At 42.2% G+C, this 16,572-nt stretch overlaps 1 protein-coding gene across 3 annotated transcripts; it reads right to left on the bottom strand.

Moving 5' to 3' along the window:
* Positions 1–298: 298 nt before the first annotated feature.
* Positions 299–13,392, bottom strand: btbd10b (BTB (POZ) domain containing 10b). Of its 3 annotated transcripts, none has more exons than XM_014126707.3 (9): positions 13,204–13,392; positions 5,483–5,630; positions 3,747–3,988; positions 3,278–3,590; positions 2,982–3,084; positions 2,224–2,344; positions 1,833–2,030; positions 1,336–1,446; positions 299–1,224 (listed from the first exon to the last, which is right to left on the bottom strand). In XM_014126707.3, the coding sequence occupies exons 3-9, from the start codon at positions 3,898–3,900 to the stop codon at positions 890–892; spliced, it is 1,335 nt and encodes a 444-aa protein (XP_013982182.1). In that variant the 5' UTR covers positions 3,901–3,988; positions 5,483–5,630; positions 13,204–13,392; the 3' UTR covers positions 299–889. The 3 variants fall into 3 exon arrangements, with proteins under 3 accessions (XP_013982182.1, XP_013982180.1, XP_013982179.1); XM_014126705.3 differs by having other exon boundaries at positions 3,747–3,964; XM_014126704.3 differs by having other exon boundaries at positions 3,747–3,943.
* Positions 13,393–16,572: the final 3,180 nt, after the last annotated feature.

Below are 16,572 nucleotides of genomic sequence, written 5' to 3'. Positions count from 1 at the left end.
CAATTTGACCGCAAGAATCCTAAACAGATAATATTTGACAAGAACATGATCATTTCAAACCTTGCTTAAATTTGTATACGATAACGTGTCTCTCTATCATGTGTGGGAATACTTGAATAGATTTCCAAAATTAAAATAACTGGTGTTTTTGGCCAAATGATTTTTGCTCAGAAAATGTGGGGGGCAAAATAAAACCATCGCTGGCTCTATGTAGAGGGATAAGGTGAAAGTAACCACTTTCAACTCAAGTGCTATTAATGGATAAGCATAATGATAGGAATAAAAACACAATACAATGTGATTTGAATGTCTTTATGTCATGCTGAATATTTAGGGAGCACAGAGCACAGCATCACATTACTAATTCTATGATGTCAACCAACCCAACCATTACATGATTCAAAGTATATTGAGGGGAATTCAACAGTAATTTCTACTGAATGGTGATGAAATCAGAGGCTGTTCTCCATGGCCAGGCATCAAGCTCTGCACCTGTTCCCCAAACAGTTACAGTATTCACTAGTCTTGCCATCCAGGAAGTATGCCCAGAACTGCATGTGAAATAAAACTCAGGGGGAGAACACTAACACCAGTGAACAGCCCAATAACCACTGTAAATAATAATAATTACAAAATAATTGGGTTTGCTAAATTTATTTCAAACAATTAACAGAAAAATAAATTCCTTTGGTCAAGTATTGTTTTTTTAAGAAATAAGAGGAGAAATATGCCCTTTTGCCAGTCTAGTCCCTTATAGGGTTTTTACAGTCGACCAGATCCTTGAGGCTCTAAGGCTGCGGAGGAGGTGCCAAGGCAATATGGTTATGATGCCCCTCTAGCTCCATGCTGCGGTACACTGGGGAGGGAGGTGTCAGGGAGGGGGCAGTCCTCAGACTGCGGGCGAGGGGGCGTCTGGGTCACCGGGATCGTTGTTGTAGTTGTTGCTGTACTGGGGTCCGCTGGGGGGCTGGTTGGGGAGGTTGTCCAGCTCGTCCACCTGAGGGCCAGGGTGCATGTTGACCAGCTGGTCCTGGGGGATATCTGCAGCAGCTGCAGCCAGGTTAGTGATGGACTTGCTTTTGACACACTGGAAGTCAACATGGCGGCTCTTGCCCTCCTCCTTCTCCCAGGACATGCGGATGAAAGGCCTCTGGACGTAGTTGTAGATGACCTCAGGACGGCCACCAGGACGCTTCTTCACCTTCTCTTTATACGTGGGGTAACCTACCAATACATGGCGCAGACAACAGAGCCAGTGAGTTCACAATGCTGAATCGAAAAACTTACATTTTTGCTCTGAACCCCAGCAAATACATGATAAAACCAGCATCTTACCTTCAATGCCTAATCTTATTTTCTTCAGTCCTCTCTCCTTTAAAACTGATTTGGCAACATCTCGATTTTCTATATACTTGAAGAACCGGTATAGTTTTGTACTGTATATTACTGCAGAGAGAAAATAAAATGTGGTGAAACACAAAGCAACTCATTATCAACAACTTTTTTAAGCAGTGTCAATTACGTTTGTCCTTTTAGGTAAGTGAACAACAGTTTAATCCACGGCAGGGATTACTAATTAGGAAGAACACATTTTTGGTATTTAGTATCTTATTAGGATCCCTATTAGCTGTTGCGAAAGCTGAAACTACTCTACCTGGGGTCCACACAGAACATGAAACATGACATGAAACAGAAGATAAAAAGACCAGAACAGCTCAAGGACAGAACTACTTACATTTAAAAACGACACAGTCTACATATCAATATGCACACAAAATATCTAGGTCAAATAGGGTTGGGTGGAGAGTGTGTGTGTGTGTGTATTAACTAACTCTGTGAGTACTCTTCTCCCATCTGTGGTGGGTACTCTTCGTCCCAGTCCACTACGTCGTCATCAGTGAGCACCACGATGTGGCATTCTCTCTCTCCGCTCTGGGCGCTGGCCACCATCAGAGACACAACCATTTCCTCCAGGTAGAACTCAAACTGACGCCGGGCACCGTCGTTAGACAGCTCATGCATGAGGGCACCTAGGGACAATGGGACATGGTCAGTCAGGAGACAGCAGTTCAGAGACGCAAACCAACACACTAACTTCCCAGAACATCATCAGTCTAATGGAAACCTAATTAACCACTAATAATGGATATGAAAACCAAGGGCTCATGATTTATGTTCACTGAGCCAACCAGGTCAAGAAGGGTAAAAAGGGGATGTACTCACTGAGGTCTCTGCACTTGATGGTGCTGTAGTCAAAGGTGATGCACAGATAGTCACATGCCTCCCTCAGCTCAGGGATGGAGATTCCATCGGGGCAACGGATTATCCCAGATTTGTAGTAATCCTGCCAGTTAGAGAGTGAACAGAGAAAACACAAAAGGCAGCCATTACAGAGACTGCCCCCTATCAGCTCCCCCTTCCTAAAATGGTAAAATAGCCAATGCTATCCCCCCTACGTACAGATATCAGTTTACTGCCAGTTGAGCTGGGCATGGATATAGATTTGCAAATGCAAAAATAAAATGGTGCATCTTTCAAAACAAGTGCTGTGCCTCTGAGGCCAGAGTGATCCATGTTTGTCAACAACAGCCCACATTTGTATCAATCCCATCCTCCATTTTAACATCAGCAGCCTACAGCCAGTGGTATTGATTGTTGCATTTGTTCTCAGGACATTCATAGCCTCAGTGGACAACTCATGGCATCTACTCAATAATAACAGTCTGAGGTTGACTCTATAGCCTTAAGTAAATGTTTCTGGTGTCTATATAATTAAGTTACAAAGTTTCAGACAATCAACAAATAAGTTAATCAATTCAGGATTACTATGCGTAGCAGGCTGCCCCTTGTGGCTCAGAAGAGCAAAGGTTAGCAACGGCTACGCTAGATCAAGGATTTAAAAAAAAAGTAAAAACAGTTAATAATTGACCAAGTTAGTAAAAGGGAGTGTTGTACTTGGTAATACAGTGCTATTGACTGACCAGGATGGCTCGGAACACTGTAGAGCTGATGCCCTCGGCGACTTCATACTCTCCTTTTTCATTGGGCCGTGTAAAATTGTGTTCCCTTCCAGATCCAAACATTCTGCAAGAAACCACAAAACAGGTCAGATTTCACAGGGGTCACACTTCAGTGTTGTTCAGCGTTCATACAATAAAAAAGCTAAAGGAAAAAAAACATGTAGGTCACTTCCTCCTCATATAACCATACTGGTAAAACAAAACTTGATACGGATTGATGATTTTACCATAAAGTACAACAATGAGGTCAGCCCTACCTGCCCAGCATGGTATTGGGCTGTGCTGTGAAGATTGAAGGGTCCACCACAAACCGTGTGTTATCTACAATAAGAGTGACCCTCTCGGAGCCTGAGGTCCGGATGCTGCGGGTACCCAGGCCCGTGCCCAGTCCCTCCTTGCTATTCTCATAGACAAACACCATCTCTCCCACTCCCAGGCTCTTAAAGCAGCCCTCAGTGCTGGACAGGCTGCTGTTACGGCTGCTGACCACCCCGCTGCTACTGGAGCTGCTGGGGGAAAGCCTCTGAGGACGGGGGCTGCTGGGCCTGGAGCCACCGTCCCTCTCACGGTCTGGAGGTGGAGGGAGAGAGGCACTAACTCACTGCCATGACGACTGACCTTTTTCATAGACTACTCCAATTACATGCCAACATTAGAATCCAACATGTTCTCTTAGAAATATTATTTTAGGAGACTGTGAAAGTGTTCTCAGTACGTTCTACTCACCGCTGTTGTGCTGGCGGGTGGGCGAGGTGACATTTCTGATGCAGGGGGTGAGCTGGCCCTCTCCCCTCTCGTGTGACGAGTCCCGGGAGCGATCGCTGGAGCGGCGGCGGTCGCGTGAGCGGTCACTGCCCCCACTAGCACCATGCAGGCTCATCTTCACCAGGTCTGCCTCTAGTCGAGATGCACGCGACTGAGCGCTGGCCAGAGCAGAAAGCAAACTAAATACTAATTGCTGTTAAACTCTACACACACACACACACACACACACACACACACACACACACACACACACACACACACACACACAGTTGTCTTTCTTCCCCTAATGTATTATTACAGATTGCAGGTGTCTGCTGTAACCGTAGACACTCAGGACCTCTGTCAGCAGTGACAGTGTGGTCCAAGGCTTTACTAGAACCAGTATTTACCTCTAGACGTAATTATAACAACACTGCCCTGGATCATACTGTCACAGTCACGTTTTTGTGACCTTGTGGGAGATCTGTCGACGTGCCCTTGAGCAGGGCGTTGACCCTGGATGCTTCTGTATGTCGCTCTGGATGGGAGTCTGTAAGATGACTACTAATGTGATGTAGTTGTTGAGCGGCAAGTATATTCAATAATAATAAAACAAAAAAATACAGACAGCATAGAAACAGCCCATCTAACCCAAGAAGAATAACTGGACAGAATGGAAGGAGACAAATGTACACGCACAAAAGCAGAATCCCTTTTAATGTAGGCGGACCACTTGTCTAATGGTACATCTTTTAAAGGGAAAAGACATTAAAAGCAGTATCAAAATGATTGCGTCCCTATATAGGCCTACAATCATAAGTAATAGCTTCCCATTTAGTATTGAAATATTGAATATATTGTCCCAGAGATTCAGTAAAAGCACAGTGTTGTATAGGATAACGTCTGTTCCCTTAATATGAGGGCACATCACATCAGTGAGCCATGGAAGTATAAAAAGTAGGCCAACGTTCCTGTTTGGAGAGAAGCCAAAAGACACACTTGCATGGTCATGTTCTGTACCAGTTCTTAGAAGTTAGGAAAAATAAGGACTGTTTTTGAAAGAATTTGCTTTGGAAGTTAGGTAGCTAGTCTCTCCAGGGACTCTTAAATAACTGAACTACAATGACCCACGAAATGCCAAAGACTTTCTTTCTGCCTAAACAACAGCCAGTAAAGGGCATAGACCATTAGCAAACACTTCACTTAAACTTGTAGTTATAAAGTGTACATAGCGCTGTCATGACAGTGGACTTTTAAAATAATGACTACTGGGAGCGTTATGACAGCCCATCTGACTTTACAGTTATGATAAAAACAGTAGCCTTTTATGATGTTGGGCTCAAGAGTAACCTGGCCTTCATTGTAAATCACAATGGTCAATGTCAACATTATGAAATCAAAATGTATTTGTTACATGTGCCGAATACAACAGGTGTAGACTTTACCAACAAGCCCTTAACCAACAATGCAGAGATTTTTTATATATTTTTTTATAAGAAAATATTTGAAAAACAATATATAGAAAACTAAAGAAGTGCACAATGAGTGTGTAACTATGCTGAAAAATATCTGTCTAGCCTATAATAGGATGGACTATACCTATAACACTATACACATGATCATGGATGTGAAATGCCTCCACAGAAATGCCAACTATCTTGGTTAGTGTCAGTTCTTTCTGATCTTACACACTATCAAATACAAAGTAATTGCCTCACCTCGAGTGCTTGCAGAGTTAGCGAGGTCGGTTGGTTGTTTTTCGTTCCCAATTCTCAGTGTCACTTGAGTTGCTATCATATGACTGTGGACGTGCTGCCATCACCCGTGCACAGAGACGTCCAGCCCGGATTATTCACCATTCATAATCTGACATGACGAAGGGAGTCGAGTTATATATTAATTCACTGGGTTGATTCAGGAGAGCAAAACAAGCTGTAAATATTCACATAAATGCTAGTTATACATTCAGTGAATACGAAACTAAAACGCAATTCCCCTTCGCATTCCAACTCTTGACAGCTGCTCGCCAGCTAATGTCACGATGATCCCGAATAATGCGAGCTAGCTAATTGTGGCTAACTAGCTAGCTAACAATGATGACAGTAGCACCTCAGCTAACTAATGTGATCACAACATAGCAAGCACTAAGTTAGTTACCAGTCCCAGCTAGTACATAGCAGAGATGATTTAGAATGCTTGTAAAAAATAAAATAAAAATCATTATATATATATATATGTTTAGCCAGGCAGTGGCTACCTATGTGAAACTGGCCACAATAAGGATTAGCCACAATAGTGGAATTTGCGAGTAGCCTTCAAAATAAAAGTCCCCCATTGAAAGCGATGCAAAAGGATACAAATTGCGGAATCAGGCCATATTTGGACTAGATAATGTTAAACAAGTTCTAAATGTTGTTATATAATCTTAACAAAAAACAATTTGATAATTTGACGAAATAAAGCAAAAAAATCTGTTGAAATCGTATTGTGGCTGTATTAGACTTCAAATGTTGTGTTACAAAGTGGGAATGAAATGGATTTGTCCTTTTTTGGTCAACGATCTACACAAAATACTCCAATGTCAAAGTGGAAGAAAAATCTTTAAGAAAATATGTGAATTTATGGAAATGTTAACACTAATATACCTCATTAGATAAATATTCACCCCTTGAGTCAATACGCGTTAGGAACTCCTTTGGCACAGATTACAGCTATTACGTCTTCTTGGGTAAGTCTTCTTGGGTAAGTCTCATAAGAGCTTTGCACATCTGTATGGTGCAATATTTGCCCATTATTCTTTTCAAAATTCTTCAAGCTCTGTCAAGGTGCTAGGGATCATGGCTAGACAGCAAATTTCAAGTCTTGCCATAGATTTTCAAGCAGATTTAGGTCAAAACTAACTTGGCCACTCAGGAACATACAGTTCTTCTTGGTAAGCAACTCCAGTGCCGATTTTGGCTTATTGTCCTGCAGAAAGGTGAATTCTCCTCCCAGTGTCTGGTGTAAAGCAGACAAACAGGTTTTCCTCTAGGATTTTGCCTGTGGTTACCTCCGTCCCTCATACCCATACCATGCTGGAGCCAGCACCGTGCTTGAAAATAAGGAGGCAGTTAACTCAGTGATATATTCCTTTGCTGTGTTTTTTTTGCAGTATTACTTTAGTGCCTTAATGCATATACATGTTTAGGAATATTTTTTATTCTGTATATTTAAATTGTTATTTTCACTCTGTCATTATTGTAGAGTCACTACAATGTTGTTGATCCATCCTCAGTCCTCAGATCACAGCCATTGAACACCGTAGCTGTTTTAAAATCACATCCCTAAGCAGTTTCCTTCCTGTCCTGCAGCTCAGTTCAGAATGACAACTTAGTCTGATGTGTCTGGATGGTTTAATATATCATCCACAGCATAATTATTAACCATGCTTAAAGATATATTCAATGTCTGATCTGTTATTCAATGTCTGATCTGTTATTATTATAACCCATCTACCAATCACTGCCCTTCCTTATGAGGCTTTTAAAAAGCTCCCTGGTCTTTAAAGTTGAATCTGTGCTTGAAATGCAATATTTGACTGAGGGACCTTACAGATATACAGTACCAGTCAAAAGTTTGCCAAGAGCGTGCAAAGCTGTCATCAAGGCAAAGGGTGGCTATTTGAAGAAACTCAAATATAAAATATATTTTGATTTGTTAAACACTTTTTTGCTTAATACATGATTCCATATGTGTTATTTCAAACTTTTGACTTGTACTGTATGTATGTGGGACAGAGGAAGGGGGTAGTCATCTTTTTTAATTTTATTTTTATTATGTCAACCCCTATTATTTCACATATAAAACTTAGTATGATTTGTTAAGCCACATTTTACTTCTGAACTCACTTAGGCTTTCCTAAACAAAGCGGGTGAATACCTATGCAATGACTTCAATGATTTTAGTTCTAAACATTTTATTAATTTGATTTTTTTTTTAATTCTCTTTTCAATTTGACAGAGTATTTTGTGTAGATCAATGACCAAAAAAATTACAATTAAATATACTTCAATCCCACTTTGTAATACAACAAAATGTGAAAAAGTTCAAGGGGGTGTATGTAGACTTGCTACAGGCATTGAGTGTACAAAACATTAGGAACACCTGCTCTTTCCATGACATTGACTGATCATGTGAATCCAGGTGAAAGCTATAATCCCTTATTGGATGTCACCTATTAAAGCCACTTCAATCAGCGTAGATGGAGGGGACAGGTGCATCCTGTTTCAAATTGATCATCCTTGAGATATATTTCTAAAACTTCATTGGAGTCCACCTGTGGTAAATTCAACTGATTGGACATGATTTGGAAAGGCACACACCTGTCAATATAAGGTCCCACAGTTGACAGTGCATGTCAGAGCATAAACCAAGCCATGAGGTCGAAGGAATTGTCCGTAGAGCTCTGAGACAGGATTGTGTTGAGGCAATGATCTGGGGAAGGGTACCAAAAAAATATCTGCAGCATTGAAGGTCCCCAAGAACACAGTGGCCTCCATCATTCTTAAATGGAAGAAGTTTGGAATCACCAAGACTATTCCTAGAGCTGGTCGCCTGGCCAAACTGAGCAATCGGGGGAGAAGGGCCTTGGTCAGGGAGGTGACCAAGAACCTAATGGTCACTCTGACAGAGCTCCAGAGTTCCTCTGTGGAGATGAGAGAACCTTCCAGAAGGACAAACATCTCTGCAGCACTCCACCAATCAAGCCTTTATGGTAGAGCAGCCAAACAGAAGCCACTCCTCAGTAAAATTTTCCAAAAGGCCCCTTAAGGACTCAGACTCAGAAACAAGATTCACTGGTCTGATGAAACCAAGATTGAGTGCTTTGGCCTGAATGCCAAGCGTCACATCTGGAGGAAACCTGGCACCATCCCTACGGTGAAGCATGGTGGTGGCAGCATCATGCTGTTGGGATGTTTTTCAGCGGCAGGGACTGGGAGACTAGTTAGGATCGAGGGAAAGATGAACGGAGCAAAGTACAGAGAGATCCTTGATGAAAACCTGCTCCAGAGTGCTCAGGACCTCAGAAGGTTCACCTCCAACAGGACAATGCACACAGCCAAGACAACACAGGAGTGGCTTCGGGACACGTCTCTGAATGTCCTTGAGTGACCCTGCCAGAGCCTGGACCTGAACCCGATCGAACGTCACTTGAGAGACCTGAAAATAGCTGTACATCAATGCTCCCCATCCAATTTGACAGGACCTGAGAGGATCTGCAGAGAAGAATGGGAGAAACTCCCCAAATACAGGCGTGCCAAGCTTGTAGCGTCATAGCCTCAAGTCTTCTTGGGTGTAATCGCTACCAAAAGTTCAAAGTACTGAGTAAAGGGTCTTAATACTTATGTAAATGTTACTGTTTTATTTTCGAGAAATTTGCAGAAATGTCTAAACCTGTTTTTGATTTCTCATTATGGTGTGTTGTGTGTCCATTAATGAGATATATTTGAATAAGACTGTAATGTAACAAAATGTGGAAAAAGTCAAGGGATCTGAATACTTTTTGAATGCACCGAGTAGCCTTACCTATGAATCTTGGGTCATTGAAATGGGGTATCAACTGACTGACATCCACAGATTACAATTCTGAAGAGTTCACACATATGAGCGTCGTAGCTCTTACTGCGAGACTAAAAACTGTATAGTGAGGTGATTTCGGACAGTTAAAGATAAATATTAGCGTCATAGCGCATATTAGTTGTGTAAACACTTCAGAATTGTAATCTGTGGGTGTCACACAGTAGGCTGATACCTATGGATCTTGGGTCCATGAAATGGGATAAGGTATACATTGTAATATTATTGTTCAACACATAGGTTGTAGGGGTGTAACGGTACACGTATTCGTACTGAACTGTTCGGTACGGGGTCCTTGGTTTGGTCCACACTGTGAACCTGAATAAACACATACAAAATAAATGTTAAACTACTAAAGGCTATGCGTTGTATGCCCCTGCCTTGAGTAAAACTGATCTGAAAAAAAAATAATAATAATCTAGGCTATTCCATTAACTAGAGCATATGTGCACATTGTAATCAAAATTAAAATCTTAACTGGCATATTTGAAACTATACTTTGAGGCGCAGCCAGCAACTACTTCGGTACAATGGCGAGTAGTAGGGTCGATAAACCGTCGTTGAAATCTCCGGTTTGGGAACATTTTGACTTCACAGTAGATTACAACGGCGATGGACAGAGTTGTGGATAAAATGTTAATAGTACGTCACCAATACTCATCGACAATAGCCTATGCAGAGTGGCATGTGTAGCTTGTTGTTTTTGGGATATCACAAGTCATCAAAGCAGCCCTACTTTCAGAAAGACTCCGTGTGTGACAAAGCAAGTTAGGAGATATTTAATCAATGGAAGATGGAATTAAAAGTTAAATGAGAAGGATATGCTACAACGACCAAGAGACAACAGTTAGGCTGCTACTTAATAATCTGAATGGAGGTAATATTTGTAACTGTAGGACATGTAAAAAGTGCATGCCTCCTTCATTAGCCTTGCTAGCTGACGAGTGTTTCTCGGTTTGATGCAGTCAGCACATGTAAAAAGTGCATGCATCCTCAATTAGCTGCTAGTGTTTCTCGGTTTGATGCAGTCAGGACAGGTACAACGTAATCATATTTGATCAATAAATAGCTATGACAAGCTAGAAGTTAGTCTACTACCGCGCTTCGGCTTGGTTTAAGTCTCTCCCTCCGCCAGTCACTCGCTCACAGTACACACACAAGACCCCTCCTACATCTGGTACAGCGGCACCTCTTTCTCCCTCACGCTTTATCAACTCTGGTTAACAAAGTAGTTTACAAATTGACTTTTCTGCTGCTTCCCTCACTCGGATCGGGTCTAGATCCAACCAGGTCTATATGTGACTGGTCTAGTTGTCTTCGGGTCCGTTCAGTCTTTATATTGAAAATTGTATTTATGCATAGAGTGGGAAAGCCCCAGGTCCATTTTGGAACAGGTCCAACACTTTGGACCCCTGAAGACTACTTGAGAGGCCCAAAATAAATCTCTGTCACAACAGACAATGCAGGAACACTGTGAATGCTGTCACAGAAGCTGGACTTTTGTTTTGAGTCTTTTGCCAAATAAACAAAAAATAACTACAGCAACTGTTGGCATTTCAATTTCCTGCTGTACCGTAAACAAACCAAACCGTGACCCTAAAACCTCAATAAGTACCGGACATCCATAGGGGCGGCAGGTAGCCTAGTGGTTAGAGCGTTGGGCCAGTAACCGAAAGGTTGCTAGATGGAATCCCCAAGCTGACAAGGTACAAATCTGTCGTTCTGCCCCTCATCGTAAATAAGAATTTGTGCTTAACTGACTTTCCTAGTTAAATAAAGGATAAATAAAATACATTGCAATATTAATGTTCAATATTGCAATGGAGGCTGCAAAGATTTGGCAACAGGCTGAATAGTGAGGTGATTTCCCACAGTTAAAGTTCCCTAATATGAGCTTCAACGCTAATATTTGTGTAAACTCTTCAGAATTGTGAGGCCCGACAGATTAACAGGATGCGTACTCAGAGCACACGCTGACCAACTGGCAAGTGTCTTCACTGACATTTTCAACCTCTCCCTGACACAGTCTGTAATATGGTTCAACAGACCACCATAATCCCTGTACCCAAGAACGCCAAGGCAACCTGTCTAAATGTCTATGGCCGTGAAATGCTTTGAAAGGCAAGTGATGGCTCACGTCAACATCGTCAACCCAGACACCCTGGACCCACTCCAATTCGCATACCGCCACAACAGATCCACAGATAACGCAACCTCTATTGCACTCCTCACTGCCCTCTCCCATCTGGACAAGAGGAACACCTGTGTAAGAAAGATGTTTATTGACTACAGCTCAGCGTTCAAGACCATAGTGCCATACACTAAGGAATTATCATGGTCCACACACACCAACAGTCAGAAAAGGCACAAAAAATGACTCTTCACCCTCTGGAGGCTGCAAAGATTCGGCATGGGCCTTCAGATACTACAAAACGTATACAGCTGCACCATAAAGAGCATCTTGACCGGCTGCTCACTGGGGCCAAGGTCCCTGCCATCCAGGACCTCTATACCAGGCGGTGTCAGAGGAAGGCCCTAAAAAATGACCAAATAAACTGTGATCGACTCCTGCCACCCAAGTTAGACTGTTCTCTCTGTTAGCACATGGCAAGCGGTATCGATGCATCAAGTCTGGAACCAACAGGACTCTGAACGGCTTCTACCCCCAAAGCCATAAGACTGCTAAATAGTTAACCACATAGCTACCTGGACTAGCTATCTGCATTGACCCTTTTATCCCTACCTATATGTACATATCTACTTCAATTACCTTGTACCCCTGAACAACGACTCCGTACTAGTACCCTGTGTATATAGCCAAGTTATCGTTACTCATTGTGTGTTTTTCCTCATGTTACTATGTTTCTATAATTGTTCTATGCCCTAAGTAAGCATTTCACTGTTAGTCTACACCTGTTTAAAAAGCGTGTGAAAAATAAAAATTAGAGTTGAGTAGGCTGATACCTATGGATCGTGGGTCCACGAAATGGGGTAAGGCTGTACATTGCAATATGAATGTCAATACGCACAATAGGCTAGTGAGGCGATTTCCTACAGTTAAAGTTCTCTAATATGAGCTACTACACTATTTGTATAAACTCTTCAGAATCGTAATCTGTGGGTGTCACTGAGTAGGCTGATACCCCATTTCATGGACCCAAAATCCATAGGCATCAGCCTACTCTGTGACACCCACAGATTACAATTCTGAAGAGTTTACACATAAATGTGCATCGTAGTTCTTACTACAGGACTCTAAAACCACTGTAAAATGAGCCACATTAAGCTCACCAGTCAACCTATTATGTATTGAATATTCATATTGCAATGCACACAGCCTTACCTATGGACCTTGGTTCCAAGAAATGGGGTAAAGCTGTACCGTGCATGTTAGTATCCCCCCAATGCAATTCTGAACTATAACACATCCACAGTGCGATTTCAACTTTTTGTATTTCTTTTTGTCAAATTAACAAATAATTGTATTACCACTATTGGTTTCCGTTTGCATCACTTTCAATTGAGGACTTTTATTTTGAAGGTATACAGCAAATTCCACTATTGTGGCTAGGCTTCACATAGGTGCAGTGGCTAACATGATGTGCAAACAGTTGGCTATTGACTCGTCGGCTAACTAACTGGACAAAACAAAACCTAGCTAGTTTCATGTCAAGTTAGTTAGCTAGCTGCATTAGTTCAGGGTATTGATCAATAATCAATCAATAGTTACGTTAGCTACAACAAGCTATATATGCAGAGGAACTACCAGTAAACTAGCTAGCTCAAACATGTGAACACTTACATTCACCAAAACAAGTCTTACCTTTTAAATGATACATATTATCGCATGAATATCATATACCCTGTACAAAACATATACATGGAATTCAAAGGATCAATCCAATCCGTTGGTAAAATAATTGATCTTGGTTTGGCATTTTCCCCTAAAAGGCAAAAGTGATGTTGTCCCTGCTGCACAGATGCTCTCGCGAGATTTGGCTGTAAAAAAATAATAATTACGTGGCCCAGTTTCTTCTTCTTCATCTTGGCAGTCCGCAAACAAATATCATAGGTGCATGCCACCACCTACTGTATTGGCTGTGTATCAACCTACTATTCTGGAGTATGAATTCATTACACTTTGTGAAAAAAAATATATAATTGCCCTTCCAACTAACCCTACACCCATTAAAACCTCACCACTATTCCACTACTTTGGCCCCATCTGATCCTACTCCAGGCCAGCAGTCTGTGAGGATGGGACACTATAATTCAAAAACATCTAACGCTTCGGCAGTGAAATCTCATACACCCAAGTACTTCTCTGCAGCTGCCACCTATCTATCCTCTGTGATTTACGTTCCATCCCTGCAGTACAATTGGCAACCATGGCCTTGAACGCCAAAAAAAAACCAACCTTACTGAAGTACTTTATTCCTATCACTCCATTGGCCTCGGCCTACTCACAGGGATCCTCTTAGGATCCCTCACCCTGGACTCATTTTCCTCTACTACTCTCTTCACTGCCTTAGCATACAACACCTTCTGCACTACTCTGATCCTGGCAACCTCAACCTGCCTTTCTCTCACCGGACACAGTTCTGATCTCCAGCACCATGGGTACCCCTACAGTTTACACACCCAACTTTTTCCACTGATACTACACATTCCTTTGTCTCATGTCCTCCTGCACACTTCTCAAATCTAGGAATCTCCCTCCTACACACTGCTTATCTGAGGTTTGAGGCAGACTACATCCTATAAAACACAAATGAGCAACATCACCTGAAACAATGAGAACTTGCACTCTGTGTGATTGTTCATCTTGAACAACAGCTTCACTCCCGGGTCTTCACTGACCTGCTTGGTTGTTGAGGGCGTGTCCACCCTTCTTGGCACAGTCACCTTTTGTAGAGAAGGGGAGTCAGGTGAATCAGGAAAGCAATGTTCAGTTTTGACTGCCACTAACCCAGCAGAACCAAGGGCAGGGTCAGACTCCTCCTAAACTTCAGGCCTAGGGTACAACTCAGTATTATCAGTCTCAGGAGATAGAGTGTGAGAGGCTCTTCACTCTTACCAGCTACCGGCAGAGACTCCGCCCCACCGCCATCCATCAGCTCAGCAGTATTGGCCATGGGCAGCTGGCTAGCCACCAGCTCATCAACACCATCAGAAACCTGCAGCTCCACTGGCGTCTCGGGCACCCCAGCTTGCAGCTCAGACTCACCTCCAGCAGGGAGCAGAAGATCAAGGACAGGTAGATCAGGGACCTCACCAGCAGACAGGGAAAGCTCATCCTCTCCTCCAGGAGCGCACCGCAGAACAGTGGACAGTTCCTCGTCGGTAACAGTGCTTGACTGTGGGGCCTCTACAACAGGTGGTGAATCAGCCAACGCCTCGGGCCTCCATGGCTGGTGGAACACGCAGGTAGCCAGTATGTGCCCGTGCTTGTCACAGTGATAACACCAGGCCTTGCCACCAAGGCAGACTTCCCAGTCATGGCCACAGTCACATGCACAGCTTCTCTTAGGGGTGCAGGTATTGCAGTCGCACAGCTCCTAGAACCCGTTGCACCTTGAAGGGCTGTATTTATTCCTGGTGTTATTATCGTTCTAATATTTTTCTATTTTGGCTCTCTGCAATGTTGGGAAGGGCCCATAAGTAAGAATTTCACTGTTATTCTACACACATTTGATTGGATTTGAGCATATAACCTCAACTGGCATGCGATATTCTTCCCTTCGGCATACACTTGACACATGACCAAATCTTTTGCATTCATGACACTGAAGGGGTTTGTTCACATAAGCTCTTATATGGTATCTCACAAAGCCTAACTTTACATGAGAAGGGAGAGATTCTTCTTCTTCCTCCAGTGTCTCAACTCCTTGTCTTACTTCCCAGAGTGCGAATTATACCTTAACATTCGGTCCTCCTTTGTGTACAGGTGCTTCATGTGCATGGGCTTAATAGTAAAGACATATTTTTTTACAACCTTTTAATTTGAAATGAACACATTTGGCGAATGCCATTGGGTCTACACGCTTGTAGCCATAATTAATTGATGTGTCATTTTTTGTAGAAAGAAAAGTTGGGACACCTGAAAAGGGGCTGAGAAACGGGACTGTCCCAGGATGACAAATGCAGATACATGGAAGAAATTTGTTTCAACCATGACACAGAGCTGGGATGTACATTTCATTTGGAATAAACATTTACTTTAATAGTTATCACTATAGCAGTACAAATTGCATAAAAAACTAGTAAAATGCTTAAATTAGCATTAGAGCCCCCCCAAAGTTTGACTTTGTTGCATTTAGGGGGACTCATGTCTCATTCAGGGGGTCACTGAGTCCCCCGTAACTCTGCTTCCACCCCACAAATGTAGACCTGCCAATTTCTTTGCAAATATTCAATTTATTAATGCATATAAAAATAATCTCACATGATATTCACATTGAAATCCATTTTTTTTTTTTTACATTTTGTGCTTTTCATGAATTCTTATTTTGAATTTACAAAGCCTCTGTGAGAGAAGTAAACAGTAATGTCATTATGATTATAACGGTACAAACAGTAACCAAGTTGGTCCTCATTGTGAACATTATTTAAAGTAAACAGTGCTTTACACTGAAATAAAGCCATGTCAAAGAGATGGACATATCAAAGACAATAACAAACCTTTTTTCATACCGCTAACGGTAATTTGACACGTACAAATCAAATCAAATCAAACTTTATTTGTCACATGCGCCGAACACAGCAAGTATAGACTTTACCGTGAAATGCTTACTTACAAGCCCTTAACCAGCAGTGCAGTTCAAGAAGAGTGAAGAAAATATGTACCAAATAAACTAAAGTAAAAAATAATAAAAAGTAACACAATAACATAACATTAACGAGGCTATATACAGGGGGTACCGGTACCGAGTCAGTGTGCGGGGGTACAGGTTAGAGGTAATTTGTACATGTAGGTAGGGGTGAAGTGACTATGCATAGATAATAAACAGCGAGTAGCAGCAGTGTACAAAACAAATGGGGGGGGGGGGGGGGGGTCAATGTAATAGTCCGGTGGCCATTTTATTAGTTGTTCAGCAGTCTTATGGCTTGGGGGTAGAAGCTGTTAAGGAGCCTGTTGGTCCTAGACTTGGCGTTGCAGTACCGCTTGCCGTGCAGTAGCAGAGAAAACAGT

This window comes from Salmo salar, chromosome 11 (assembly GCF_965601325.2).
Source record: "Salmo salar chromosome 11, fSalSal1, whole genome shotgun sequence".
In the NCBI taxonomy this organism is placed as follows: Eukaryota; Metazoa; Chordata; class Actinopteri; order Salmoniformes; family Salmonidae; genus Salmo; species Salmo salar.
The sequence above is the reverse complement of the archived record's forward strand: the minus strand, read 5'-3'. Positions and strand labels throughout refer to the sequence as shown.